The 27,265-nt window shown below is 67.4% G+C and overlaps 1 protein-coding gene across 3 annotated transcripts in view; it reads right to left on the reverse strand.

Moving 5' to 3' along the window:
* MYT1 (myelin transcription factor 1) overlaps nucleotides 1–26,608 on the reverse strand; it is a gene marked incomplete at both ends in the record, with an annotated part of 33,359 nt that extends 6,751 nt beyond the window's left edge. Inside the window, 16 exons of one of the 3 annotated variants that reach the window (XM_079784161.1) lie at nucleotides 1,098–1,181; nucleotides 1,397–1,459; nucleotides 5,339–5,407; nucleotides 5,505–5,567; nucleotides 6,256–6,410; nucleotides 8,484–8,741; nucleotides 9,781–9,905; nucleotides 11,254–11,468; nucleotides 12,840–12,953; nucleotides 13,220–13,310; nucleotides 13,831–13,965; nucleotides 15,381–16,229; nucleotides 17,017–17,264; nucleotides 17,682–17,744; nucleotides 26,083–26,113; nucleotides 26,554–26,608. In XM_079784161.1, the coding sequence (XP_079640287.1) occupies nucleotides 1,098–1,181; nucleotides 1,397–1,459; nucleotides 5,339–5,407; nucleotides 5,505–5,567; nucleotides 6,256–6,410; nucleotides 8,484–8,741; nucleotides 9,781–9,905; nucleotides 11,254–11,468; nucleotides 12,840–12,953; nucleotides 13,220–13,310; nucleotides 13,831–13,965; nucleotides 15,381–16,229; nucleotides 17,017–17,264; nucleotides 17,682–17,744; nucleotides 26,083–26,113; nucleotides 26,554–26,608 (2,618 nt within the window). Of the gene's footprint in view, nucleotides 1–1,097; nucleotides 1,182–1,396; nucleotides 1,460–5,338; nucleotides 5,408–5,504; nucleotides 5,568–6,255; nucleotides 6,411–8,483; nucleotides 8,742–9,776; nucleotides 9,906–11,253; nucleotides 11,469–12,839; nucleotides 12,954–13,219; nucleotides 13,311–13,830; nucleotides 13,966–15,380; nucleotides 16,230–17,016; nucleotides 17,265–17,681; nucleotides 17,745–26,082; nucleotides 26,114–26,553 lie in introns of all 3 variants that reach the window. The other 2 variants (XM_079784162.1, XM_079784163.1) reach the window with 2 other exon arrangements.
* Nucleotides 26,609–27,265: the final 657 nt, after the last annotated feature.

Here is a 27,265-nt window from a genome sequence, read left to right on the forward strand (position 1 = left end):
CCGATTCCCAGTGAGCCTGCTCGTCCTGTGCTGGTGGGAATCACGGGCCAGGCCAGCACAGTGCGCTCGCGGCCGCCAGCAGCACCAGGCGTCCACCCCTGCGACGGGCAAGCCCCGGACTAGTGAGCAGGCAGCATTCCAACAAAACCTGCTTTGCATTTTTGATTTAGCTTCCGTTACATTGTTACCGTGAGGTGTGAGTGAAGAAAACGGTCACGGCCTGTTACACCACGGGCTATGGGCCCTGTGAAGCCGCGACGCTGACCAGCGGTGGCTCCCCAGCGGGTGCGTATCTGGCTGTTCTTGGCCACCAGGCAACATGGTCAGGTCAGACCTGCTCCCCGCTTGGATCAACCTGGCGATCGGACCACCCGGCGATCTGAGGCCCCGCCCTGCCACGCCGCCCCAGCCACTCCCTCCCACTCCTCAGCTGCCCGGAGGCCCACTCTTGCTTTGCCACATCACCTCTCGAAGTCCTGGGCACACTGCATGGTGACGCACCCTGTTTGTCCCTGTGGCCTTGCCCCCACCTGCTGGTAGAGGTCCAAGTGGGCAAATGGCCTTCTGGGAGGGTGACCGTGCCATGACACCAGCCCTCTGAGAGGGGGACACAGGACCAGGGCACATGCACCCCCAGTGAGAAGGTCGGAAGGGTTTCAGGGACTTGGATCACCAAGGCACCGCTGCCCCCCTCGTCCCACAGCCGCGTCGAGGCCCGGCCCAGGGTGAACTCCCAGGATCTCACTCGGCTCCCGCGAAGGTGTGTGAGCGCGCATGTCTGTGAGTCTCACGCTCACGACCGGCCGCAAGATCTGCCATCTTTCTAGCCATAGCCTCCTCCTCAACCCCTGCACCCACCCTTTCCCACAGACGGGCAGACTGAAGCCCTGCCCCGGGGCCTCCGGTGCAGGGGTAGCAGGGCCCTGTGCCTCTCAGCCCGTGGCTGGGGTCTGTGCGCCCCGGTACAATGTGCAGGGCGTCCACATACCGGGGCGAGAACATCTGCACAAGCGGGTGCTGTCACCGCCTGGCGTGTCGTGGGAAGGGGATCAGGAGGTACAGGGAAGCCCCGCTCTGCAGGCAAGGCCCTGACTTACTTCATCAGCTCGGGGTCTTCCTTGTCGTCCTTCGTCGGCGGCACCTTGGCTCCACTCTTCTTGGCACGCGGGCAGCCTGACAAGCTGGTTTCGAAGAGGAAAACACAGCCGTGGTCCCAGAGCAGCCGCGCTCCCCCGGGGTCAGCAGCCCCGGAAGGCCCGGCAGGACGCGCCCCCCAGAGCCCAGCTGGGTCAGAGGCAGCCCAGCCTGGCTGCCAGCACCATTAACGTCTTACTTGGACCTTTACACCCTCACCTGAGGGAGGCCCGCCCGGCACCCCTGGGCGCGGCAGGCTCACCTGCGGTGCGAAGCGTAGTTCCCTGTGATGTGGCCAGAGCCGTCGCAGCCGGGCGTGGGGCACCTGCGGAGCACAGGGACAGGGAGCTGGGACGGCGCCGGTGAAGACGCCGCCCGGGGGCCTTGCCGTCGGTGGTGCCCAGCCTGGCCAGCCTTCCACCGGGCCTCCGGCCTTCACTGCTTTGCCAGTGAGTCCCCCACGGAGTCCCAGGAAGGCCAAGAGGAGAGCACAACCCCTCAGCAGGGATTCTGGGCTCCGAGCCTGACCTCGTGCAGGGTTTGGGGCTGCAATAGAAGGTTCCCGAACGCACACCGGCCTTCACGCTACACGGCGGTCAGGAAAGCAAGCCTAGCACCTAGCACCTTGCCTCATGGAGTCACTGGGAGGAGAGGGCTCCCTGAAGGAGGCTGTGCCGTGTGAGCTCAGCGTGTTCTCACCGGCGCGGGGCGGGGCGGGGCGGGGCGGGCGGCACCGGGAAAGGGGAGGGACACACAGCCCAGCTCTGCCCGCACAGGGCGTTGCGGACGCATCGCAGAGACGGTGGAAATCCCACTGTAGCGCACGAGCGTGGCTCCCTTAAATGATTTTCCCCAAATGACCTCTGAGCAACGTGAGTGTGCCTGCGGCTGCGGGCCTGGCTCTGCAGGCGTCCCCGTGAGGGCACCCCGGCCGGGGCCAGGGGACCGGCAGGCCTGTGGTGTGGCACGGGGGAGCCGACACTCCCAGGCACTCCCACTGCTCCCCCCTCGCCCTCCCACACAGAACCCCAGCGCCACGTGGCCTGAGGGGCTGGGGGCCAGCACGCTGCAGCAGGACACAGGCCTTTGCCTGCCCACCCCTTCTTCAGCGTCCCCACCGGCATACACAGCGTCTGGCCCTGGGGGCGGGACAGGAAGCCGGTGCTGCCAACGGATGCCCCACGGTCACAGGGGCACCTCCCAGAACCCAGCAGGTGGCACCGCCTGTCCCCATAGGAATCCTCGAGGTGGGCACGCGACATGGGGCTCAATGCCCAGCCTCCTCTGGCCTCTCCTTGCACTTGGGACTTTCGGGGGCCCCTCCTCATCACTGCCCACATCAGGGCCACACATCAAATGCCTCCCTGGCATGGCAGTTGACCAACCAGTCAAATCACCCCCTGACCGGGCTGTGGGGTAACTCAAACCCCATTGAGGTTGTGATGGTTTCTGTCCCAGTCACATGTGGTCACATTTCAACCCACCCACGTCTGCGACAAGGAGGCTTTTGCATTTTAACAGGAGCCGCCCCACAGCCATGCAGGCAGCCGTTACCCTCCCGCAGCAGCCCTGCGCCGCCCATGTCTGCGCTGCCCGAGGCCCAGGCGCCGCCGCTCAGGTCCTTCAGGCACAGGGGCCTCACAGGACTCTGTGCTGAGGCCACCGCCCTGTGACGTCCTGCTGCCTCTTCCTCAGCGAGGGGCCTGCGCGTGCTCCGCAGAGGCAAGTGCAGCGCGGAGCGAGGAGGCGCCGCTCAGGCCTCTGCTTCCCTCAGCCTCCCCCCCCCCCCGAGTGAGACTCAGAGGCTCAGGGTGGGGGTGACCTCGGCCTTGATGGGCTCCTGATGGTGGGGAAGGGCCTGAGTTAGGGCAGGAACACACACGGGGCGGTGCCTGCCAGGCCCAGCGCAGGTGGGACCAGCAACCCCAGGGACCCACTGAGGCACACCTGCCCCGGGCCGCCGAGACGGCCCGCACTCCTGGCTGAGACCCAATTCCACAGCTTTCCCCAGAGCCGTGTCCCAGAGAGGGTGCTGTCCTGCGGTGGAGCAGCCGGCACCAGCCCCTCTCGGGGCCCTGAGGGCCCACAGGGCCGGCTGCAGGCCCCCACTTGCCGGTGAGTGGGCCATCTGGGCAGGAGGAAGCCCTGTGCCTGAGGGCGTGGCGAGGCACAGACTCTCCCCTGAGCCCCATCCCTGTCCCCACCCTGTGCAGAGCCCCCATCACACCTTTGCACCCCACCTCCCCACACAGAGGGCGCTGGGCAGCCAAGTCCCACCCTGACCACACCGGGGCACGTGACCGGGAAGGCAAATGGATTTAATTAAAATACAGAAAACATCGTACGAGACTCCCTGCACCCAGTGTCGCTGGGAGGCCACCGAGAGAGTCTCCTTTGCGAGGGGCTGGCAGAGGTGTCTGCCCCATCCCGGCACAGGGCTGGCGGGGAGCGGCCATGTTGGCCGCCCCCTGGACGGGGGAGGGAGAGGATGCAGGGAGCGTTCGGCACCAGAAAGTGCTGCCCTCCCCCTCCCGGGAGCCCTGAGGAGAGGCTCCGGAGAGCGCCGCCCGGGCTGCGGGGAGCCTGTTTCACCAGAAGGCTTTCCGGGGCTACTTCTAGATATGTTCTGGGTTAAAGTCATTTCCCCATCCTCCCCCGAGGGTATTTTTTCCATTGATTTCTAGAGAGAGTGGAAGGGAGGGAGGATGGGGAGAGGGAGAGAGACATTAATTGGTTGCCTCCCGCCCCTACCAGGGCTGGGGAACTTGCAACCGAGACATTGCCCTTGGCCGGGAACAGAACCGGGACCCTCAGTCTGCAGGCCGATGCTCTAACCACGGAGCCCCAGCCAGGGCTGGGTTAACAGTCTTCACAGGCTTTCAGTCTGAGAAGGATGCAACACTCTCACAGCCACGTTTCTGGTGTTTTCCATCCAGTGGCCCTGAGCACACGTGGTCATGGCTCTGAAGTCACTCAGGCCCTCAAACCGGAAATCCATGAAAACCAGTCACAGGCCAGAAAGGCAGTGGAATTGGAAAAGCAAACAGGAGGAAGGAGCGTGGGCGCGGCTGGGAGGCGAGAGGGGTCCCAGTGGGGCTGGACCCCAGGCGAGAGCGGGGTGAGCCACGCCTTCGGAAACGCTGTCCCCGCCGTCACTCCCAGAAAGACCCCTGGCGGCACACAGGCCAGCACCCCTGGGAACGAGCCCCTGCAGCAAGAGGCCAGGAGGCGCTCCCCGCGGGGGGGCAGAGCGCTCGGGGGGCCTGGAGCTTTCTGCCGTTTCTAACCAGCTCGGGGCCTGGAAGCTTTGACACAGCAGCTCCTCAGCTCGAGTCAGGCCGCCCTGTCTGGCCCCGAGGGGCGTGGCCTGATGGGCGTGGCCCGGGGGCGTGGCCAGGGAAACGTGTCTGGACCCAGGGCCTCCCCACACAGAGGCCTGGAGGGAGGAGCAGGCGCAAAGGGTGACCCGAGGGGCCAGAGGGACACATCGTTCCCCGTCGTGGCTCAGCCAGGACCAGCCTGTCACAGCTCAACTGAAGGCGTGAACACAAAGGCAAGGACAGTCCACGCCACCACGAGGACACGGAGACCTGGAAACCCCTGGGTGCATCGAGCAGGCTGCCGGGCAGGTGCCGGTGCCACGGAGTCTGCCAGGCCGAGCGTCCGGGGCAGGGAGGAGCAGAAGCAGAAAGAGGAGGAGCTCGGCAGACAGAGGGAGGAGCGAGGAGAGGCACATGGGGCACCAGGGCCAAGACCAGCAGCTGGAGGGCTGCGAGAGGGAGGGAAGGAGCGCTCTTTCACCAGCAGCAGCACCTCATTTAGCACACGTGGCACCGCCTGCAGCGCTGCGACGGCCAGACTGGCGGTGGTTCTGGCTGGGCCACCCCAAGTGCGGCGGAGCGGGCCTCCTCAGGGCCCTCAGGACAGGGAGAGCGGGCCCTCAGAGAGGCCGGCAGGGCCCAGGCAGCACAGGAGCCTACAGCAGCCCAGCGGGTGGGGACGGACAGACAGCAGCCTCAGAGCAGGAGACACAAGCACAGCAGCCCCAGCCACAGGAATCGGCTCCTCCTCGGCCTTGCCTCTGCCTCTTCCTGCAGGCGGGCCGGCCCGGCACTGAAGCCTGCGATTTGGGCTGGAGCCTCAGGGAAGGGGACAGCAAAGCTAGGGAGCCACCCGAGAGAGGGCGGCCAGGAGGCAGACATACTTGAGGTCAGCAGAATGGGCAGCCATGAGGTTTCTGAGGCTCTTGTCAGCAAGAGGGCAACCAGAGAGGCTGAAAGAGAAGAGAGGTAAGCCAGAGGGGAGCAGAGCAGGAGAGGAGGAAGACCCGCCACGCAGCACCCGGCCAGGCAGCCCGGGAGGGGACGAACCTGCGGTGGGAAGCATAGTTCCCGGTGATGTGGCCGCTGCCGTCACAGCCCGGGGTGGGACAGCTGGACAAAGAAAAAGAGCGTCAGAAGAGAGCGGGCCGCCTGCCAGGCCTGCCCCGAGCCCGCGGGGACAGCGCGCCGGGCAACGCCTCCCGCTCCGTCCTCAGAGCACAGCCCCGGCCGCGGGCGCAGCTCCCAGAGAACTCAACTCAGAGGGAAAGGGAACCAAGTCAAAGCTCCGCTTGAAGTTAGGGTGTCTCAAGCACACATGTGGGTGCCCGTGAACACACAGGAAGCTCCTCTCCCAAGAGCATGGCCTTCGCTGAGGACAAGGGCCCAGCCAGAGCCCGGGGCTGGCCGGCCGGCCGGGGAGCAGCTACGGAGCAGGGGGTTCAGGACAAGAGGAGCCCGGCACAGACAGCGCTGGCGCGGGCCGGGCGCCGGCGTGGGGCAGGGCCTCGCCCCTGCTCTGCGAGAGCTGGCTCTCACGGGCCGACCCGGAGCTGTGGGTTGCGTTTGTCTATGAACAGCTCCCAGCAGCTTCCCTCAGCCCCGGCCTGGTGCATGGATAGAACAGGGCCTCTTTCTCCTTCTCAGTCGTGTTCGAGGACCACGTGAGAGCCCAGCGCGGTGCGGTGACGACGGACACTGTCCCCGGGGCCTGGCCAAGCCCCCTGCACAGAGGGCAGCGGAGGGCCCAGGCAGAGCGGCCGCACTCCGGTCCAGACTGCGGCCCCCGGGTGAGACTTACGTGAGCAGCTCCTTCTTTATGTCCTTGGAGAGAAACTTCAGCTTAAAGCTGGTCAGGGTGACATCCCCGGGGTACTTCCGCTCCTCAAAATTCTCTTCCGACACTTCCTGGTCATCTGCTTCAGAAGAAGCAAAAGAAGGGGCTGCTGGCTCTGACTGCAAAAGACCAGCAGGGAGAGGTTTTAACCGCTGGCGGGCCAGGAGCCGCCCAGGGCTGCGGCGAGGACCCTCAGAGCAGAGGCCACAGGCGCGTCCTGGAGTCTCCCACCCTCTAGGTAAGGAGGAGAGTGCCCGCATCAGACACAGGAGACAGCACCCCGACGGGTGGCGCCCTCGGCCTCAGCCAGAGCTGCCCGGCAACAGGAGACCCTGACATCCTCTGCGTCCCCGCATGGGGTGGCCTCGTCCAGCCTCCGGCCGCTGAGCCACCTCCTGAACGCACACCTCGCCACCCTTCGGAGGGGCGCCCCGCACAGGGGGCGCCAAATCGTCCTGGTGGAGAGGCGGTGACCATGAGGCGGCACAGGAGTAACCGCACGCGGAGCAAACAGAACAATCACCGTGACCCGCAGCCAGTTGGCCCCCCCTCACCGCCCCCCGCCCCCGCGACGCTGCACCACAGCCCAGCCGGCACTTCCTAAGGTGGCCCACGGCGGCTCACGGCGCACCCCAGCACTGGTCCTCGCTGTGTCCCTGCAACGTTCAGCCTCTTGGGGCTGAGCTGCCCCTTTGGAAAGAGAGCTCAGGGGAGCCCCTCACAGGCCTTCTGGGGGCCGAAGGAGGACCCGCCCTGGAGCACCAGCCGTGGGAGGACTGCTCGAGGTCTCATCGCTGTTATTGACTCACTCGCCTGACTGAGTTGCAAGCTATTGACCACGTCGCCCCAGTAAAGTTAACTTTAGAAAAGCTGCCCGGCGTGAACAGGGCTCCCAGCACGGAGCAGGAGCTCGGGGCCGTGGGTGCGGGCAGTGCGGTCGCGCTGGAAGGAGCGTCTGAGCCGGGAGCCAGGGTCGTGGTACAGGGACGGAGAAGGCCTGGCTCAGGGGTGTCGCATGCCCGGGGCGACAGCTGGGGAGAGGAAGGGACAGGCTGAGCTGAGGCTTCCGCCCGGAGGGGCTGCTGACTGCAGGGTAGAGCGTGGGAACAGGCTTCAGTGGCGGGAACTTCGGGGTGGGGCTTCTGGGCCACCCCATCGGTGACGGTCAGTCCTGGGAGGGGACGAGGATGCTCGGAGAGAAGGGGACCGCCCAGGGATGGGGTCAGCCTGAGGAGGGCTGAGGGGGGCCGGGGAAGGGGACAAAGGGGCCACGAGGGACAAAGTCCCCGGCGGGGGGGGGCAGCTATGTCCTGGGGACAAGACAGGAACGAGGACGACACAGACTCAGAGGCCCCACCGGCACTGCAGCCCCCACAGGGCGGTCCCACCACAGACGGGTCTGCCCGTCAGGGAGGAAGCGGGAGCACAGCTCCAGGTGGGCGGGTCTTGGCCAGCCTCCCTCCACTGGGCTATCTCAGAGGCACCCTCCCCGGTGCCAGACACCAAATGACAGCCACGTGCCTCAGCCTGGGGCCTCCTCTGCTCTTCCGTGAAGTGGGGGTGCATGTGACACATGTAGAGGGAGCCTGGCTCCCCAGCAAGACGGGATCACGGAGGGGACAGTGCTCAGACGGGAGGTCTCCCCGCCACCTCCTCCTGCACAGGGACCTGCCCTGCCCTCCGGGGTGAGGGGCTGGCGGGGAGAAAGGGGCGAGGGGGCCTGGCCACACTGAGGAGCTGCCAGGGCGCCGCCCGCAGAGCTGGGCTTTGTTGTCCAGGACGCACGCTCTTCGGGAAAGCCCTCCATCAGCCAGATCTCAGCTGGGACTGCCCACCCCGCCCAGACCACGGCCCAGCACAGGCGCCCAGCTTTTTGCTCTCCACCAGGCGGTGCTTGTCTTGGGACCAGGCCCCTGCCCAGCACGGAGGCTCTGAGGCCAGGAGTTCTCTCCCGCCTCTGTCCACGGAGCCAGGCGGCCTGGAGAGCCCAGGGCTGCGCGGGGCTCTGTGCCTGTTTAGGCAGCAGGTTGGCGGGAAGCCCCTCTTCCCCGGGCTCGCCAAGGCCCCGCCGTGTCTTAGAGCCAAGGAGACGGCTCACACTGGCAGAGGCCCCGCCCAGAGGCGGCGGAGTGCTACTGCCCGAGGGTGCAGAACCGGTGCAAAGGGACGGACCCCTCAGGCCGCGCACCCACCTCCTCGGGCTCCTCGTCTCGCTGGCGGCTGGGCTTGGTGTAGTCCAGAGGCCGGTCCCATTCCTCCTGGTGGGCGGCCTGGCTGGACTGGGGTGTCATGGAGCTGCCGGGGGCACTGGTGCTGCTCTGGTGCTGGGAGGCCTCGGGAGCCTTCACGCCGGGGCCGGGGCCGCCGCCAGGGAACGCGCCCTCCCGCCTGCGGTGCCTGCGCATACTCAGGTCCAGTGTCCCGTGCTCATCCACCTCGATGGCCACTGCCTACAACGCAAAGGGGCGTCTGCGTCCTGACCCCACCCCCTCCCACATGGGCCCCGAGGTCCCGAAGGCGGCGCTGCCGAGCGCCCAGGCCTGCTTCCCTCGGAAGGAAATAGCCAGACAGAGAGAAGCGCCTCCGAGAGACGAGACCCGAGGCCCAGAGGGAGGACATGTGACCGCCCTCCTCAGTCTCCCTGGACCACAGACCAGGCCCTGAGGCCATGAGCACGGTCAGCTGAGAACATGTGCATGACCCTCGGTCTCAGGGAGGCACGAGGGAACATATGTGTGCATGATGGTCTCCGGGAGATATGAGAGAACACATGTGTGCGTGACCCTCAGTCTCAGGGAGGCACGAGGGAACATATGTGTGCATGATGGTCTCCGGGAGATATGAGAGAACACATGTGTGCGTGACCCTCAGTCTCAGGGAGGCACGAGGGAACATATGTGTGCATGATGGTCTCCGGGAGATATGAGAGAACACATGTGTGCGTGACCCTCAGTCTCAGGGAGGCACGAGGGAACATAGTGTGCATGATGGTCTCCGGGAGATATGAGAGAACACATGTGTGCGTGACCCTCAGTCTCAGGGAGGCACGAGGGAACATATGTGTGCATGATGGTCTCCGGGAGATATGAGAGAACACATGTGTGCGTGACCCTCAGTCTCAGGGAGGCACGAGGGAACATATGTGTGCATGATGGTCTCCGGGAGATATGAGAGAACACATGTGTGCGTGACCCTCAGTCTCAGGGAGACACGAGGGAACATAGTGTGCATGATGGTCTCCGGGAGATATGAGAGAACACATGTGTGCGTGACTCTCAGTCTCAGGGAGGCACGTCGGGATGGCCGTGAGGGCCCTCCTCAGGCTCGGCACACAGAGCTCTCAGAGGGCACCCGTCCAAGCTCTGCTCACCAGGAGCCACAGCGGAGGGAGAGGGAGAAAACAGCACCCGCCCCGATGGACGGGTGGCCCTGACTGCAATTCCTCCAAACGGGTCTGCCTCCGAAGGGGCCCGCAGGGGGCACACCGACCTTGCCGGGCGCTTCCTGTGGCTTCGCGCTGAGGTTCTCGGGCCTTTCCCAGCAGCGTGTGGAGAGGTTGAGGATGGCGGTGGCGGCCATGTGCGCGGCCTCTGCGTCGTGCGCGTAGTCGAAGCCTGCAGGGAGGGTGGAGAGCAGGAGCTGTGCTGGGGGAAGGCCTTTGGGGAGGTTTGGCTGCAGAGTGAACAGCGCCACGCTGTGTGCAGCTTGGACAGCAGGGCACAGATGCACACGGGACGGGAGGGTGGGGTGCACAGGGCAGAGCTGCAGGGGAAGGGTCGGGGCAGGGCCGTTCAGGCTGCTCACAGGTGCCCACACCCAGCTCCCGCTCCCCCTCCTGTTTGGGGCTGAGGAGGCTGTGTCTGGCTTGACCAAAATGTGTGCAGAAAGGGTGAAACCCTCAAAGACATTCCAGCATCCCCGATATTTTAAAAAAACACAAGTTGCCCGTTGGTGAGTGGCTCTCACAAAACAAGAGTTCTGCCAAGAGGACGGCTGTCTGGAGTGCCACCCAGGCAGGACAATTTTGTGTCCCCATAGAGTCCCCGCTTTAGTAAAGCAGCGTTAACGTTCACACAAACATCAGGCATAAAACGGTGTCTTTCCTAGTAACTGTGCTCTCAGGGCTGAGACTTCTGAGCAATCACAGCTTCCGACTGGCGGAGCGCGTGGGCGCTGGGTCGGGGTGCCGTGCGGGGAGGCGGGCGGCCCTGACCTAGCAGGCGGGCGAGGCGCCATGCTCCAGGACGCCGTCTCGATCGGCATCTTTGCTGCTAACTAGCAGGCGGGAGAGCCGTCACTGCTGCGCTCAGGGCCAGCTCCTCCCGCAGATGCCAGCTCCATCCCAGGCGCCGTGGGCGCGTCTCCATTTCACAAGCATCCCCGGGCTCAGGGCTGGCAAGCAGTGGAGTGCGTGACAAAAGGGCAGCAAGGGCGTTCCCGAAGGCCCGTGTCTATTGTACCAACACCCAGGAACTGCGCTGCTCGCTCTCACAAATAGCACCTCGCGTCCACCGGGCTGCCCCCAGCAGGAAGGGAAATGGCTCCTGTCAGGCACCAGGCTCAACACAGCAGTTGTCTGACCCGCCCCGGACACACACACACATGCATGCGCACTGATGCACCCATACATGTGCGCGCACACACACACACACGTGCACTCACATGCGCACACACCCTGCCTCGATCTGAGAATAAACAGGCTGGGAGTAGGTGGCCAGAAGAGGGGGACCTCTCAGGGTGGCCACAGCAGTGACGTCATTCTCAAGCCTTTCGACACCCCCCGCCCCCAAAGGGCTTGGTTTGGTTTCAGGAGCAGCGAGTCTGATGGTGAATGAGGAGGGTGGACGCTGGGACAGCTGAGCCCTGGGTCTGCCCCATCGGCCCCGGGCAGACGCCCTCCGGCCGGGGTCCCTGCACTGCTCCTCACTGCACACCTCCCAGGAGCAGTGCTCCCCAACTTACATTTAAAGGCTTTAGGTGAGGTTTCGCTGGTCTGAATCTTTGGGGCAAGCATGCGTTTGCCAAAAACCTGAGCATCAAAACTTGCGTAGTCAAAGGTGACCTTGGAGAACTTCTCCAGCTCCTTGGCCAGGCTGGCCCTGGGCGTGGGCGGGGCCACACTGGGCCGGTAGCTTCCATATGGAGGGACCTCGAGCTGCTTCACGAAGCACATGGGTCTGGGGTGCAGGACAGATGCAGAACCGTGAGGGCAGGACCCAGGACCCCAGTGCGACTCACCCCCAGCCTGCTCAGGGACCCTCAGAGCCAGCGGCCAGAGCCCTGGGAGACCCCCCCCCCATGCGCACCACGAACAGCTGCCCGGGGCCGGGTCTGTGTGGGGAGAATGGCCTGACCCCTTGCGGACAGCATCGGCCAGAGGAGGCGGGGCCGCGGCCTCAGGAGAGCAGGTTTCAGGCGGCTCAGCAACAGCGCGCGGGAGCCCTTGGCTGCGGGCCGCCCCGGGCAGCCTCCAGGGGGTGGTGTGGGCCCAGGGAGGAAGCTCGGCAGCAGACGTCCGAGACCCCTCAAGGAGAACCCTCAAGACTGGCCCGATGCAGCTCTTCACGGGCAGGGACGGTTGAGATGGCCCTTGAAGGGCTGGGCAGGGACGGGGCAGGCGTGGGCAGGCCACTGCAGGCACGCCGCTCTTCGTTATTGAAGCTCTTGGAAGAGTTCGGACGTTTAAATGCATAAGAGGCGGCATGAAGACCAGCCCAGGGGGCTCAGGAGCCGGGCAGGAAGACCGCCAGGAGGAGACTGTCAACCACTCAGGACGAAGGAGCCTGCCCCCTCCCGCCCCCGCCTCTGCAGCAGACCAGAGAGTGCTGTGCGCCCTGAAACTGCCCTCCAGCTCCATGCTGGCAGGCCCGCGCTACGTGAGGCACACGCCCACACCCACACCCGCAGGCACACGCCCACACCCACACCCGCAGGCACACGCCCACACCCACACCCACAGGCACACGCCCACACCCACACCCGCAGGCACACGCCCACACCCACACCCACACCCGCAGGCACACGCCCACACCCACACCCACACCCGCAGGCACACGCCCACACCCACACCCGCACCCGCAGGCACACGCCCACACCCACACCCGCGCCCGCAGGCACATGCCCACACCACACCCGCAGGCACACGCCCATACCCACACCCGCAGGCACACGCCCACACCCACACCCACACCCACACCCGCAGGCACACGCCCACACCACACCCGCACCCGCAGGCACACGCCCACACCACACCCGCAGGCACACGCCCACACCCACACCCACACCCACATCCACACCCGCAGGCACACGCCCACACCCACACCCACACCCACATCCACACCCGCAGGCACATGCCCACACCCACACCCACACCCGCAGGCACACACCCACACCCGCACCCGCAGGCACACGCCCACACCCACACCCACACCCGCAGGCACACACCCACGCCCACACCCGCAGGCACACGCCCACACCCGCACCCGCAGGCACACGCCCACACCCACACCCGCAGGCAGCCCCTCCGGGGCCGTGGCGCTGGCACTCGCCTGAGGATCCGCTCTGAGCTGGAGTCAGTCTTGGAAGGATCTCCTGTCTGCGGCTGTTGCTTCTCGTGAGATTTGGCTAACTTCTCTGCAGCAGCAATGGGACACCCAGACAAACTGGAGAAGGACAAGGGGACAGCTGAGCCTCTCCTCTGGGCCCTGTCCGCTGGGCCGGGGACACGGCAGGAGCCTGCGGGGCCTGCGAAGCTGTCACTCCTCAGAGCTGGCCTTTTCTTCTGCTCTGGGCTCGAGCGTCCAAGCACCCCCTGCTCAGGTGTTTGTCCGGGGAGATTCTAACCCAGTGACACAGAGGGCTGCCCCGAGGGGCCACGGCAAGCCCTGCGCACCCACGCCGCCCTCGCCACGCCCAGCTTGGCAAGTACCTTCTGTGTGTGTTCCGGTTGCTGTTCACGTGGCCCTGACCCGTGCAGCCGGGGGTGGGGCACTTGAGCACGTTCTCGTGCATGGCCAAGACTGCAAGAGAAGGGGTGTGAGCACAGCCCGGAGGCAGGAGTCCGCCAGGAGGCGGCAGCTTCCCAGCACAGGAACACTGCACCTTGAGCCGTGGTCCGGGGCAGTTCCAGTCCCCAAGTCTCGGCCCAGTCAGGGCATGCCCCCCACCCCACCCGCCCCGCCTCCCTGGGGCAGAAACAAACTCAGCTTAGCAACCCCCAGCTGTGCAGTGTGACTGGCTCCTGTCAAGCTCCGGTTCAGTTACTGCCTCCAGCCTGGGGCCAGGACAGGCTTGCCCTGCCCGGGGGTGGGGAAGTGGGGGTGGCTTCGTCTCCCTCAGCTGTGCCTCCCATGCCCATCTTCAGGGGGCCCTGACCCAAGCTGCCTTCTCACGGTGCATGACTGGGCACGCTCCCTGTCCCCAGCCTCATAGGGCTCACGTATGGGCATCTGGACGGTGCCAATCCAAGGGACAGGGCCCAAGTGGCCACTTGGACACCGTCCAAAACCAGCCGTGTCCTGAGCTCTGCGGAGTACTCACTCTCTGGAGGGATCCTGTCCTTGTGGGGGCACCCTGACAGGCTGCGGTGGTGCGGGTACAGCCCCGTCACGTGCCCGGTGCCGTCACAGCCCGGGGTTGGGCACTTGATCTCACGTTTCTCTGCTCTTGAGGAATCTAAACACACAACACACCAGTCGGAAGGTGCCCAGGAAGCTGCGAGCTGGGTGGCGAGGACAGCTGGTCCTTCTCTCCGGCGAGCAGAGAGGAGAGTGGCCGCCTGCCCCACAGCCCGAGAGGCACCAGGGCTGCACAGCGAGGCGACTCCAGAGAAACTGGTCCCCCCCCCCCACACACACACACACACGTATCTGCCCGGAGACGGGCCGGCACCGAGAGCAGCTGTGCGGGGCTGAGGGACACCGGGGGCAGCCAGCCCGGTCCCCCTGCACTGGCTTCAGAGTGAGGGCACACCCCCGGAGCCCCGCCTCGGGGTCGGCCTCTGCAGGACTGGCCATTGGTTGTGACAAATGAGGAGGACGGAGAAGTTAAGAAACTCACCCAAATCACATGCCTACTAAATGCTGGGGCGGAAATTTAAGCTCAAGTCTCAGTAACCGGCCTCACCTGCTCTCTGCAAGGCTGCAGAGTCACTCATGCGTGCGGACCCGAAGGGGACACCTGTCAGGACTCTGGTGATCTCCGGAGCCCGGCCTGTGCCCTCGAGAAGCTCCTGGGCGGAGCGGCCCCTCTGGGGGAACCCAGAGGCCATAGCAAAGCTTGCAGGGAGGCCTCCAAAGCCTGGCTCCAGCCTTATGGGTCTGTCCCCTGGGTCCCTGCCCTCAGCTTTAGCCCTGAAAGCAGGGCCCTGCATCTGGGTCCCCCAACGCCCGTCCCACCGGTGTGAGTCCCTGAACACCGGGGCCTGGGCTGTCGCTTGTCTGTATCCCCCTCCAACAGCGTCCCACTGAACTGTGGACCCCAAGTCCGCCCTCGGACTGACACCCTACACCACCCCTAAGTCCATGTCACCTTCACTCGGGCCTCCTCGTGTCCACGTCCCCTCAAGGCCCGTGCAGGAGTCTGTGCTGGCCTGACTAGGAGCCCCAAACTGCTGTCCCTCAGTCTGCCACCCCCAAAGGGTCTCCCCTGACAGCTCTCCCCGGGTTGAAATAACGTCCCCATCTGTGTGCCCCCCGCTGTGCCCCTGGATATCTGACCCTGCGCCAGTCCCACAGGCGTGATTATCTCCAGAAAGCATGGCCCTGTGTCTCCACAAGCGAGGCGGCCCCATGACCTACAGCTCACAAAAGTCCCTCCCACCCCGGTGGCTCCCAGTCTGAGGCTGAGCCACTGAGTTGGGTCACTGTCCCTCCCCCTCTGCTCAGCTGGTGCCTCTGCTCAGCGCTGCTCTCTGGTGGCCCTGTGTGCGCAGCGTGAGCCATCCTCAGACTCCATGCCTCGCTCTGTGGCCTGTGACCTTTGCCCCTTGGCTACACTGCATCGGGCCGGGTCTCTTCTGGTGGCACCTGCACACCTGGTGTCCCCGGGGGAGGGACGGGGTGGGCATGTAGGGCCCGCGCCAGCCCTACCTTTGCTGCAGTAGGACTTCCGCATGGCATCCGGGGGCCTGGCCACCTTCGCCGGCTCGCCCGGGCCCGGCTCCGCGGGCTCGCACGCCGCCCGCACCTGCTCGGCTTTCAGGGCGATGGCCTGCTCCAGGAGGCCCAGGTTCCCCCGTGTCATCACGTCGTGCATCTCGGACTCGTCCGTGACCGCGGACTTCTGGGAGTTTGAGTCCTCGTCCTTGCCGTCATCAGACCGCAGCTCCACCAGGACCGAGTACTCGGGCTTGTGGCAGGGGGGCTCAGGGGCCTGTTCTGGGGGGGAACGAGGGGTGCCCTCCCGGCAGGTCACATCAGGAGTGACCTCTTCCTCGTCCTCTTCATCCTCCTCCTCCTCGGTCTCCTCCTCCTCCTCCTCCTCCTCCTCCTCCTCCTCCTCCTCCTCCTCTTCCTCCTCCTCCTCTTCAGCGTCCTCCTCCTCCTCCTTCTCCTCATGGCCCTCAGAGCCTGTCTGCTGGCGGAGCTCCCTGCTGGCCACGCCCTCCGGGAACTGGGGGCCGGGCCCCTGAGTGCACTCACTGGTGACCTCAATGACCTCCTCGATGTCCTCCGGCTGGATAAAAACCTCCTTCTCCCCGCCGGCGCCGGCGGCCCCTCCTTCCGCTTCCTCCTGCACCAGGTGCAGGACACCGGGGCCCGGCGTGGCCTGCTGGCTGGGGCCCTCCCTGGCCAGGGGCTCCTCGGAGACGGAGACGTGGCCCAGGTCTAGGAGGGAAGTGGCAATGGCCTCCTGGAAGCGGCTGTAGCTGCCTTTGGAGGAGCCCGCGGGGGTGCCGCTGGGGTTGGAGCCGAACTGAGACTGGACGGGGCTCCTTCCTGCGCGAGATCAGAAAAGCCACATGAAGGGGCCCCGGGGGGCGGCCAGGCCTGTCCCCGCCCAGAGGGGGCGCCAGTGAGGTCATTTGCGTCACTGCCGCGGCCGGACCTGGGGGCCGGTGAGCTCTCTCCGGCCGACGGGAGCGCCGTGTGGCTTGTCTCACCTCACACGATGGAGCTCACAGAGTACATCAGAAATTTAAAAATTGTTTCAAATTGAGAAGTAGTAGACAAATGTATACTTTTTAAAGGACCCAAATGTAAATGTTTCCGGGCAATGACTAAGATGTGGGGTGCTCCCCGCGCCGGCCCTGCAGTCCGTGCTCCAAGGGAAGGAGCGCCCTCAGGCGCAGCCCGAGCTGGGCGGAGGCAGGCGTGGGCCCGGCAGGACTGGCAACAGGTTAGCCGACCACCTCAGACCGAGAAGCGAGGGGGCGCGAGGGGGCTTGGACCTTGGTCCGGCACACCAGCACTGGCCCACGGCGGGGTGCCCCAGGCGAAGCCGGTGCAAACAGGGCCCCCTCAATCCTCCTCCATCTCACCAAGTGCCCAGCAGCCCAGGCCTCACTTCCCAAGGGCCACACAGCCGTGTCCGTGTGTCGGCCGCTCACGTGCACACCCCCCGTCACACAGCGGTCACACAGCGCAGCGGCCTCGCAGGAAGCCCGCGCCCGCGGACAGGGCGCCCTTGTTCTCAGGAAGGCTTTCTTGGCAGGGCGCTCCCGGCCCAGCCGCGGCTCTCCGGCACACACTGGGCGCCTTGATTCGGGGAGAAAGAACAAGGCACCTTCAGCTGGCGGGGGGCGCCGAGCCTCCTCCGGTCCCGACATCTCGGCCTCGGCCTCCTCCAGAGGTCCTTCCGATTCCTCCGAGACAGAGGCGTCCTTCACCTCGGCGTCCTCGCTGCCGTCGCTGTCCACGCCGTAGCCCTCGTCCAGAGCCAGCTTCAGGGGGGGCGACTTCCGTGTGGACACCAGGTGCTGGGCCTCGGGGCCCTCCAGCTTCCTCTTCTTGGCCAGCGGGCAGCTCTGCAAACTGGGGGAAGGGGGCCAGGCTGTGGCCGCCCACAACGCCTCCCTGCCCCCCTGCCCTCCACCCTGTTTCTCTTGGCATCACATCCCCTCCCGCTGCTAGAAGCCCCAGATTCGCTGGCGGGGTCGCATGGAGCCCCCGGATGACTTGAGCCACCCCAGTGTGCCCCGGGTCTGCCCCAGGCTCTCCTGCACAGAGTCCTGCGGCCTCCCAGCAGCCCAACTGGGAGGCCCAGCGCTTTGCCTCGGCTGGGACAGCCCCTCCGTCACAGGTGGCGTGGGAGGACACCGGCTCAGCAGCCGTGGACGGACATGGAAGGTTCTAGATCCACAAAAGACTCAGAGCGGTGGATGGGCTACAGCATCCCAGCAGCCCACCCTCCTTCCCAGGAACCAAGGTGAGGCCCACAGGCCTCCTTACCTCCGGTGCCTGGAGTACTTGCCACGGATGTGCCCTGAGCCCGAGCATCCCGGCGTGGGGCAGCTGGGGAGGCAAGCAGAGCGGTCACTGGGGGCGGGCCCAGCCCAGACCTCACCGGGGGCAGAGGACTGCGTCCAAGCTGTTCGTCTCAGAACAGCCGCTTACAGTTGGCAAAACCCAACGAACTCTCTCCCCACGGAAGGAACGGTCGGGAGTGTCCGCGCGGAGGCCAGGCTCCCAGTGTGCACTCGGAAGGCTCTCCCTCTCCGCGGAGGAGGCTTTCCACGGCAGCCGAGCCGCCCGGGGCTGGGCGGGCTCTGAGCACCCCCAGGACGGGCCTGAGGCGGCCCAGGAAGCACAGACTCTGGGGTTCTCTGGCCCCACAGGGCCCCGCAGCCTCGCCCAGCGCTGAGCCCGTGCCCGCAGGAAGGACGGTGGCGGCCACACCCGGTGTGGTGAAGCCAGGAGGACGGGTGACCCAGGAGCTGCCATGAGACCTTGGAGGGGGTGATGGTGGGCCTCTCCCAGCCTCCCTCAGGACTGGTGAACGAACGTGAATAGAGGCGAGACCCCAGGAGTTCCTCACCCCTCACCATCATGTCTCCCCACAGAACCAAACCGTGGGAAGCGCCGGAAACTTCTGGTCATGCACGTGGCCATGCCACCCAACCCACTGCTCGGGAGCGCCTCTCCAGTGCCCTGGGGGGGCCTGGTGGGTGTGGAGTGAGCGTCCTGTGGGCTGTTGGACACCTCACAGACGAAGGATTTTAAAGAGCTGTTATCACCCCATTTTACAGAGCAGCACACTGACACCCAGCAAGATGGAGAGGTCACTTAAAGGAGGGGCCCGAGCTCCCCCTAGAAGGGGGTCACCCCAAGGTGCCCTGCCCAAGGGGAGAAGACCTCCTTTTTAGCAGGAGCAGCGCCATGAGGCCTGAGCTCCACCTGGAACAGACTCCCCAGAGCCGAGCAGGAAAGAACATTCTGGCCCGACATGTGCAGGCTCCGAGGGTCTGTCCCGACACCCGCAATGATTTCTAACCTGATTGGCCACTGGCCTGAGTGCAGACAGCTGTGGGGCCCGACTGGCCAGAGGGCCACACCTGGGCCAGGTCAGGGAGAAACAGGCCCGAGTGTGGAGGCAAAGCACCGCCCACACGGCGGCCTTGGGGAGCAGCTGGTGGGAGCGCTGCCTGCAGGCTGCTCTCAGCGCTGATTTTCATTGATTTAGAAAGAAGACGAAGGAGCGGGGGGGGGGGGGGGGGGGGCAGGGGAGAGAGGGCAGGGGAGGGGGCGGGGAGGGGGGAGACATGCATGTCACTGTGGGTCTCCTTTGCAGGCGCAGAGCGGCGGCCTGCCTGGGCTGGCGGTGGCAGGCTGTGCCCCACCCTCTGAGACTTTCCACAAAAGCTCCTTGTTACGGAGACTGGAAGCTGAGGTCCCAATTAGTCGATTAATCGCTGAGTTAATCAGGCAATTAGGTGGCAGCTGCCGGTGAGGCCTGCGGGCACTGGCGCTGCCCCCACACCTCACCTGCCCGGAGACACACCCGCCCACCGACTCAGGAGAGGCCTGGCCTCCGGCCGTGCGCGCCGGCGAGGGCCGCGCGGAGGGCCTGGCCGCTCCCCAGGTCTAAGCACGAACAGTGTGTGTGGCAGCACATGGGCCTGGACTGAACCGCAGGAAAGTGTGTCACCTCTCGCGGCGTGAAGGGAAAGGCCGCCGGACGGCATGTTCTCACCGACACTTAGACCGGCCCCGGCTGTCCCAGCCTCCCGGCAGCTCAGCTCCTCACACCCTGTGCTGCCACCCGGACGCCAGGGCCACACTTGAGCTGGTGAAGGGCCAGCTGGGGTGCCGGCGACGCGGAGCTCTGGGGCGATGGGCCCCACCCTCACCCAGAGTGAGCCCTGAGCTCCTCTAGCCTCAGTGCTGCTCGACACCACGCCCTCCCTGTGCCGGCACCACAGTGGGCGTCCCGCCAGGATGGCGCCTGTCTGCTTGTGTGTGTGTGGGGGGGGGGGGGGGGTCCTAGCTTGCTCCCGTCAGCCCGTCAGCCCGCGGTGCGAACGTGCCGCTGTGGGCGACGTCACAGAGCGCCGTTTGTGGCCGTCGGTCCCATCCCCGCGGGCAGCTCACGGCCACGGCAGCCGTGGCGCCTCGGTGCAGTCCGCTCCGCTTCGCTAACGTCGGTTCTCGGGAACCTGCAGAGCAGCTGGAGACACTGTTGCTAGAACGCTGGGCGCCCAGCCTCCCTGCTTCTCCGCAGGAAACTGGACGGGTGTCTCGACCGAGCCCACGGCACCCGTCTGACGAGGCGGGAGAGCCCGGCGCCCAGAGCCTCGCTCACCTGGCCGGGTCTCCTCTTAGGGTGCTTCAGAGCACATCTGTCTGAGTCGTTTTCTCTTCAAGAGAATGTCCAGCCCTTTGTGTGCGCTTTTCTAACTTCTTCACAGCTTCTCCATCGGCAGAAGGAACGCCGTTACCAAAGCGGAAGCCAGGATGTCCCAGGCCAGCGTCACACGGCCGGCCAGGACGGGCCCTCCTCTCGGGGCCTCGGGGCCCGCGGCCTCTCTCAGGGCGCCTGATCCGCCTGCCGCCCACCCTCACCCTCTCACCCTTGACCCCGGACGGTGCTGTGAGCTGCAGAGCGTGTGGTGCTGCTCTTTGGGCTGGAAAGCTGAACCCTCTCACGCTCCGTTCCCACTCACAAGGACCAGCAGCACAGCTTCCGAGCGGCCCCTGACGGGCACACGGCACAGGCAGCAGCGCGGCGCTGCCCACGCCCGGCTCTGAGCCCCCGCCTCCCGCCCACGCCCCTTCCCTTCCCAAACCGAGTCAGATCCCAGAGCGCGGGGACTCCCATTCTCCCACCGGCTCGGCAGCCACCAGAGAAGAATACAGTGGTCCTGGCCCATTGTTCCTCCCTCGGGTGAGAGTGCCCGGAGGGCCCGGAGGTGGGGCCGGCATCCTGTGGACAGGCAGCAGCCTCAGGAAGGCAGGTTCTGCCCCAGCCGGGAGTCTGGAAGCTCACAGAGGCCTCCATCGGGCGTGCCGGTCGCCCCGGCTCCTCAGCATGGCATCTCGAGGCGTGGCACACCCACCGGCGCCCGCGGCCGGGCACCGTGCTGCCCCCGCACAGAGCTGCTGGGCAGAGGCCCTCCGCCCTCCAAGGCTGCCGCACAGGGGATTTGTGGAGAGCAAATGGGGCACCCAATGCCCACACGGCATATTGGGGACCCTCGGCAAGCAGCGCCTCCCCTTCTTCCCTTGTATTCCCAGACACAACGCGTCGGCACTGCCCTCCTCGGAGAAGCAGGGCCTGGGGCCGGTTTCTTTGCCGGTCACTAGACACCACCCCCTGGGGCTGTCTGAGACCAGGGTCCCAGACCCCGGGAAGAGACGTCTGCAGGCAGTGAGGGGAGGGGGCTGGGCAGGCAGTGTGGGGAGGGGGCTGGGCAGGCAGTGTGGGGAGGGGGCTGGGCAGACAGTGTGGGGAGGGGGCTGGGCAGGCAGTGAGGGGAGGGGGCTGGGCAGGCAGTGTGGGGAGGGGGCTGGGCAGGCAGTGTGGGGAGGGGGCTGGGCAGGCAGTGAGGGGAGGGGGCTGGGCAGGCAGTGTGGGGAGGGGGCTGAGCAGGCAGTGAGGGGAGGGGGCTGGGCAGGCAGTGAGGGGAGGGGGCTGGGCAGACAGTGTGGGGAGGGGGCTGGGCAGGCAGTGAGGGGAGGGGGCTGGGCAGGCAGTGTGGGGAGGGGGCTGGGCAGGCAGTGTGGGGAGGGGGCTGGGCAGGCAGTGAGGGGAGGGGGCTGGGCAGGCAGTGTGGGGAGGGGGCTGAGCAGGCAGTGAGGGGAGGGGGCTGGGCAGGCAGTGAGGGGAGGGGGCTGGGCAGGCAGTGAGGGGAGGGGGCTGGGCAGACAGTGAGGGGAGGGGGCTGGGCAGGCAGTGTGGGGAGGGGGCTGGGCAGGCAGTGAGGGGAGGGGGCTGGGCCGGCAGTGAGGGGAGGGGGCTGGGCAGGCAGTGAGGGGAGGGGGCTGGGCCGGCAGTGAGGGGAGGGGGCTGGGCAGGCAGTGAGGGGAGGGGGCTGGGCAGGCAGTGAGGGGAGGGGGCTGGGCTGGCAGTGAGGGGAGGGGGCTGGGCAGGCAGTGAGGGGAGGGGGCTGGGCCGGCAGTGAGGGGAGGGGGCTGGGCCGGCAGTGAGGGGAGGGGGCTGGGCAGGCAGTGAGGGGAGGGGGCTGGGCCGGCAGTGTGGGGAGGGGGCTGGGCCGGCAGTGAGGGGAGGGGGCTGGGCAGGCAGTGAGGGGAGGGGGCTGGGCAGACAGTGAGGGGAGGGGGCTGGGCAGGCAGTGAGGGGAGGGGGCTGGGCAGGCAGTGAGGGGAGGGGGCTGGGCAGGCAGTGAGGGGAGGGGGCTGGGCAGGCAGTGAGGGGAGGGGGCTGGGCAGACAGTGAGGGGAGGGGGCTGGGCAGGCAGTGAGGGGAGGGGGCTGGGCAGGCAGTGAGGGGAGGGGGCTGGGCAGGCAGTGAGGGGAGGGGGCTGGGCAGACAGTGTGGGGAGGGGGCTGGGCAGGCAGTATGGGGAGGGGGCTGGGCAGACAGTGAGGGGAGGGGGCTGGGCAGGCAGTGAGGGGAGGGGGCTGGGCAGGCAGTATGGGGAGGGGGCTGGGCAGGCAGTGAGGGGAGGGGGCTGGGCAGGCAGTGAGGGGAGGGGGCTGGGCAGGCAGTATGGGGAGGGGGCTGGGCAGGCAGTGAGGGGAGGGGGCTGGGCAGGCAGTGAGGGGAGGGGGCTGGGCAGGCAGTATGGGGAGGGGGCTGGGCAGGCAGTGAGGGGAGGGGGCTGGGCAGGCAGTATGGGGAGGGGGCTGGGCAGGCAGTGAGGGGAGGGGGCTGGGCAGGCAGTATGGGGAGGGGGCTGGGCAGGCAGTGAGGGGAGGGGGCTGGGCAGGCAGTGAGGGGAGGGGGCTGGGCAGGCAGTGAGGGGGGGGCTGGGCAGACAGTGTGGGGAGGGGGCTGGGCAGACAGTGAGGGGAGGGGGCTGGGCAGACAGTGTGGGGAGGGGGCTGGGCAGGCAGTGAGGGGAGGGGGCTGGGCAGGCAGTGTGGGGAGGGGGCTGGGCAGGCAGTGAGGGGAGGGGGCTGGGCAGGCAGTATGGGGAGGGGGCTGGGCAGGCAGTGAGGGGAGGGGGCTGGGCAGGCAGTGAGGGGAGGGGGCTGGGCAGGCAGTATGGGGAGGGGGCTGGGCAGACAGTGAGGGGAGGGGGCTGGGCAGGCAGTGAGGGGGGGGCTGGGCAGGCAGTGAGGGGGGGGCTGGGCAGGCAGTGTGGGGAGGGGGCTGGGCAGGCAGTGAGGGGAGGGGGCTGGGCAGGCAGTGTGGGGAGGGGGCTGGGCAGGCAGTGAGGGGGGGGCTGGGCAGGCAGTGAGGGGAGGGGGCTGGGCAGGCAGTGAGGGGAGGGGGCTGGGCAGGCAGTGAGGGGAGGGGGCTGGGCAGACAGTGAGGGGGGGGCTGGGCAGGCAGTGAGGGGAGGGGGCTGGGCAGGCAGTGAGGGGAGGGGGCTGGGCAGGCAGTGAGGGGAGGGGGCTGGGCAGGCAGTGAGGGAAGGGCTGGGCAGGCAGTGTGGGGAGGGGGCTGGGCAGACAGTGAGGGGAGGGGGCTGGGCAGGCAGTGAGGGGAGGGGGCTGGGCAGTCAGTGAGGGGGGGGCTGGGCAGGCAGTATGGGGAGGGGGCTGGGCAGGCAGTGAGGGGGGGGCTGGGCAGGCAGTATTGGGAGGGGGCTGGGCAGGCAGTGTGGGGAGGGGGCTGGGCAGGCAGTGAGGGGAGGGGGCTGGGCAGACAGTGTGGGGAGGGGGCTGGGCAGGCAGTGTGGGGAGGGGGCTGGGCAGGCAGTGAGGGGGGGCTGGGCCGGCAGTGTGGGGAGGGGGCTGGGCAGGCAGTGAGGGGAGGGGGCTGGGCAGGCAGTGAGGGGGGGGCTGGGCCGGCAGTGAGGGGAGGGGGCTGGGCAGGCAGTGTGGGGAGGGGGCTGGGCAGGCAGTGAGGGGGGGGCTGGGCAGGCAGTGAGGGGAGGGGGCTGGGCAGGCAGTGAGGGGAGGGGGCTGGGCAGGCAGTGAGGGGGGGGCTGGGCAGGCAGTGAGGGGAGGGGGCTGGGCAGGCAGTGAGGGGAGGGGGCTGGGCAGGCAGTGAGGGGAGGGTGCTGGGCAGGCAGTGAGGGGAGGGGGCTGGGCAGGCAGTGAGGGGGGGGCTGGGCAGGCAGTGAGGGGAGGGGGCTGGGCAGGCAGTGAGGGGAGGGTGCTGGGCAGGCAGTGAGGGGAGGGGGCTGGGCAGGCAGTGAGGGGGGGGCTGGGCAGGCAGTGAGGGGAGGGTGCTGGGCAGGCAGTGAGGGGGGGGCTGGGCAGGCAGTGAGGAGGGGGCTGGGCAGGCAGTGAGGGGAGGGGGCTGGGCAGGCAGTGAGGGGGGGGGGCTGGGCAGGCAGTGAGGGGAGGGGGCTGGGCAGGCAGTGAGGGGAGGGGGCTGGGCAGGCAGTGAGGGGGGGGCTGGGCAGACAGTGAGGGGGGGGCTGGGCAGGCAGTGAGGAGGGGGCTGGGCAGGCAGTGAGGAGGGGGCTGGGCAGGCAGTGAGGGGAGGGGGCTGGGCAGGCAGTGAGGGGGGGGGGCTGGGCAGGCAGTGAGGGGAGGGGGCTGGGCAGACAGTGAGGGGGGGGCTGGGCAGGCAGTGAGGAGGGGGCTGGGCAGGCAGTGAGGAGGGGGCTGGGCAGGCAGTGAGGGGGGGGCTGGGCAGGCAGTGAGGGGGGGCTGGGCAGACAGTGAGGGGGGGCTGGGCAGGCAGTGAGGGGGGGCTGGGCAGACAGTGAGGGGAGGGGGCTGGGCAGGCAGTGAGGGGGGGCTGGGCAGACAGTGAGGGGGGGCTGGGCAGGCAGTGAGGGGAGGGGGCTGGGCAGGCAGTGAGGAGGGGGCTGGGCAGGCAGTGAGGGGGGGCTGGGCAGACAGTGAGGGGAGGGGGCTGGGCAGGCAGTGAGGGGGGGCTGGGCAGACAGTGAGGGGAGGGGGCTGGGCAGGCAGTGAGGGGGGGCTGGGCAGACAGTGAGGGGAGGGGGCTGGGCAGGCAGTGAGGGGGGGGCTGGGCAGGCAGTGAGGGGAGGGTGCTGGGCAGGCAGTGAGGGGGGGGCTGGGCAGGCAGTGAGGAGGGGGCTGGGCAGGCAGTGAGGGGAGGGGGCTGGGCAGGCAGTGAGGGGGGGGGGCTGGGCAGGCAGTGAGGGGAGGGGGCTGGGCAGGCAGTGAGGGGAGGGGGCTGGGCAGGCAGTGAGGAGGGGGCTGGGCAGGCAGTGAGGGGGGGGCTGGGCAGGCAGTGAGGGGGGGCTGGGCAGACAGTGAGGAGGGGGCTGGGCAGGCAGTGAGGGGGGGGCTGGGCAGGCAGTGAGGGGGGGGCTGGGCAGGCAGTGAGGAGGGGGCTGGGCAGGCAGTGAGGGGGGGGCTGGGCAGGCAGTGAGGGGGGGCTGGGCAGACAGTGAGGGGGGGCTGGGCAGGCAGTGAGGGGGGGCTGGGCAGACAGTGAGGGGAGGGGGCTGGGCAGGCAGTGAGGGGGGGCTGGGCAGACAGTGAGGGGGGGCTGGGCAGGCAGTGAGGGGAGGGGGCTGGGCAGGCAGTGAGGGGAGGGGGCTGGGCAGGCAGTGAGGGGAGGGGGCTGGGCAGGCAGTGAGGGGGGGGCTGGGCAGGCAGTGAGGGGAGGGGGCTGGGCAGGCAGTGAGGGGAGGGGGCTGGGCAGGCAGTGAGGGGGGGGCTGGGCAGACAGTGAGGGGGGGGCTGGGCAGACAGTGAGGGGGGGGCTGGGCAGACAGGCACATCGGCGTTGGGGTGAGTTTCCTTCTGGCCATCCCCACCCCAAAGGCTTTGGCCACACCCAGGACAGAAGCCAGCAGGTGCGGGCACCTCAGCCTTCAGCCTCCGGGGCCTGGCCCTCGGCTCGCACTCGCACTCGCTGCAGAGGGCTGTCCTCCCGCCTCCTCAGGGCTCGGCCCTGGCCGTGTGGCCTGGATCCGCAGCCGCAGACTCTGCCACGCGAGACCCCAACACACCGCCCGCGTTTCCCAGTCAGTGGCAGCCTTGGGCCCGGAAGCCTGTCCCATCTCCGGCCAAAGGGGCCTCAGACAGTCCGACACAGCGCCCTTGTGACCCCACCCAGACGGCCCTGGACTGCGGAGACCGTGGCCGCCCCGCCGGCGGTGGCCATGAGGCGGCTGTGTGGTGGGGCCAGGGCAGAGGTGGGGGCGGGGGACAGCCTACACGTGCCAAGGAGAGAGGGGCCTCGTCAGGGAACGGGGCCAGAGGTGCGGTTGGTCAATCCCAGGAGCCCGGTGGGGACATTAGGACGTGCAGTCACAGGCGTGACAGGCTCAGCACCAGCGGGGCGTCCTCTTACCTGAGCTCGGCACCTGTGGGCTCCGGGGGTGCTGGAGAGACAGGAAGCACACGGAGTCAGCATCAAACGGGCACGACGGGGGCGTGGCGGCCACCCTGTGGCACCTCCTGACCTGCTAGTGCGCCTTAAGTCCAACCTAGGAAGGCTGGTGGCTTTGGAGGGACAAGCGCCCCCTCCCCACACAGGCTCCTGGGCCCTCAGAGCAGTGGGCACGTCCTCCTAACCGCGCCGGGAACGCCCCGTGGAGCTGTGTCTGCCTGGCACCTCGCCCGGCGCTCTGTCCGGGAGAGCTCCACGGCGCCCACAGCCCGAGGCCACCAGAGGCCTTAGACCCAGGCCCCGCCAGGGAGGAGCGGGCGGGCGGGCATCGCCGTGGGCCGTTCTCCTGCGGGGAAGTGGCATCCACAGCCTTGGCCTGGGACTCGGACAGAGCCAGCTGTGGTGCCAGGACGACGGGGAGGCGGCACTCACCTCGCAGGGCCTTGGATCTGGTGCGAGCACGCATCTCCTCGTTCTCGAAGCTCATCTGCAAGGAGAAGCAGCTGTCACGTTCAGGGAAGACAGGGCTGCCGCCCACCTGCGTGCTTTCCAGCCCCAGCTTTGCTGGTGAAGGCGGGTCTGTGCCACGGAATCCAAGGAATGGCTCCCAGGGCGGGAAAGACCTGGGACCTGGAGCAGCAGCAGACCCCCCCGCCCCCCCCCCATCCCCCATCCCCCGGTCCTCCCATCCCCTCGCCTGCCCCACCCCAACCGCAGGTTCACACCTGAGAAGGGCGGGGCCTGCTCCACCCACTCTCCCGGGACCAGGGGCTCAGGCACCAGGGCAGTTCACGGCGCAGACTCCACCCCTCTGTGCCCCACGCCCAGCTTCCTGCGGGAGCTAACGTGAGGGTCGTCCGGTCAGAAACAGGTGGCCAGGACCGGATGGGCCGTCCAGGAAGCGTCCAGAGTGGACAGCTTTGAGCTTCACTGTGTGCTGTCCCAGGAGCAGTCCAAGGACAGGTGGCCTGAGCTCAGGAACCGTCCCTGACGTGGGGCAGGTCACCCTGCGTGTGTTCCTAGAGGCTGCTCGGCACACCCCACCCTGGGGACCACAGCGGGGACCAGAGACACATCTCTGTGCGCGTTCTCATAGCCACATCGACAATGTGAAAAAAACAGCTGAAACTAATGCTAATACTAA

This window comes from Cnephaeus nilssonii, assembly GCF_951640355.1.
Source record: "Cnephaeus nilssonii genome assembly, chromosome: 11".
Classification (NCBI taxonomy): Eukaryota; Metazoa; Chordata; class Mammalia; order Chiroptera; family Vespertilionidae; genus Cnephaeus; species Cnephaeus nilssonii.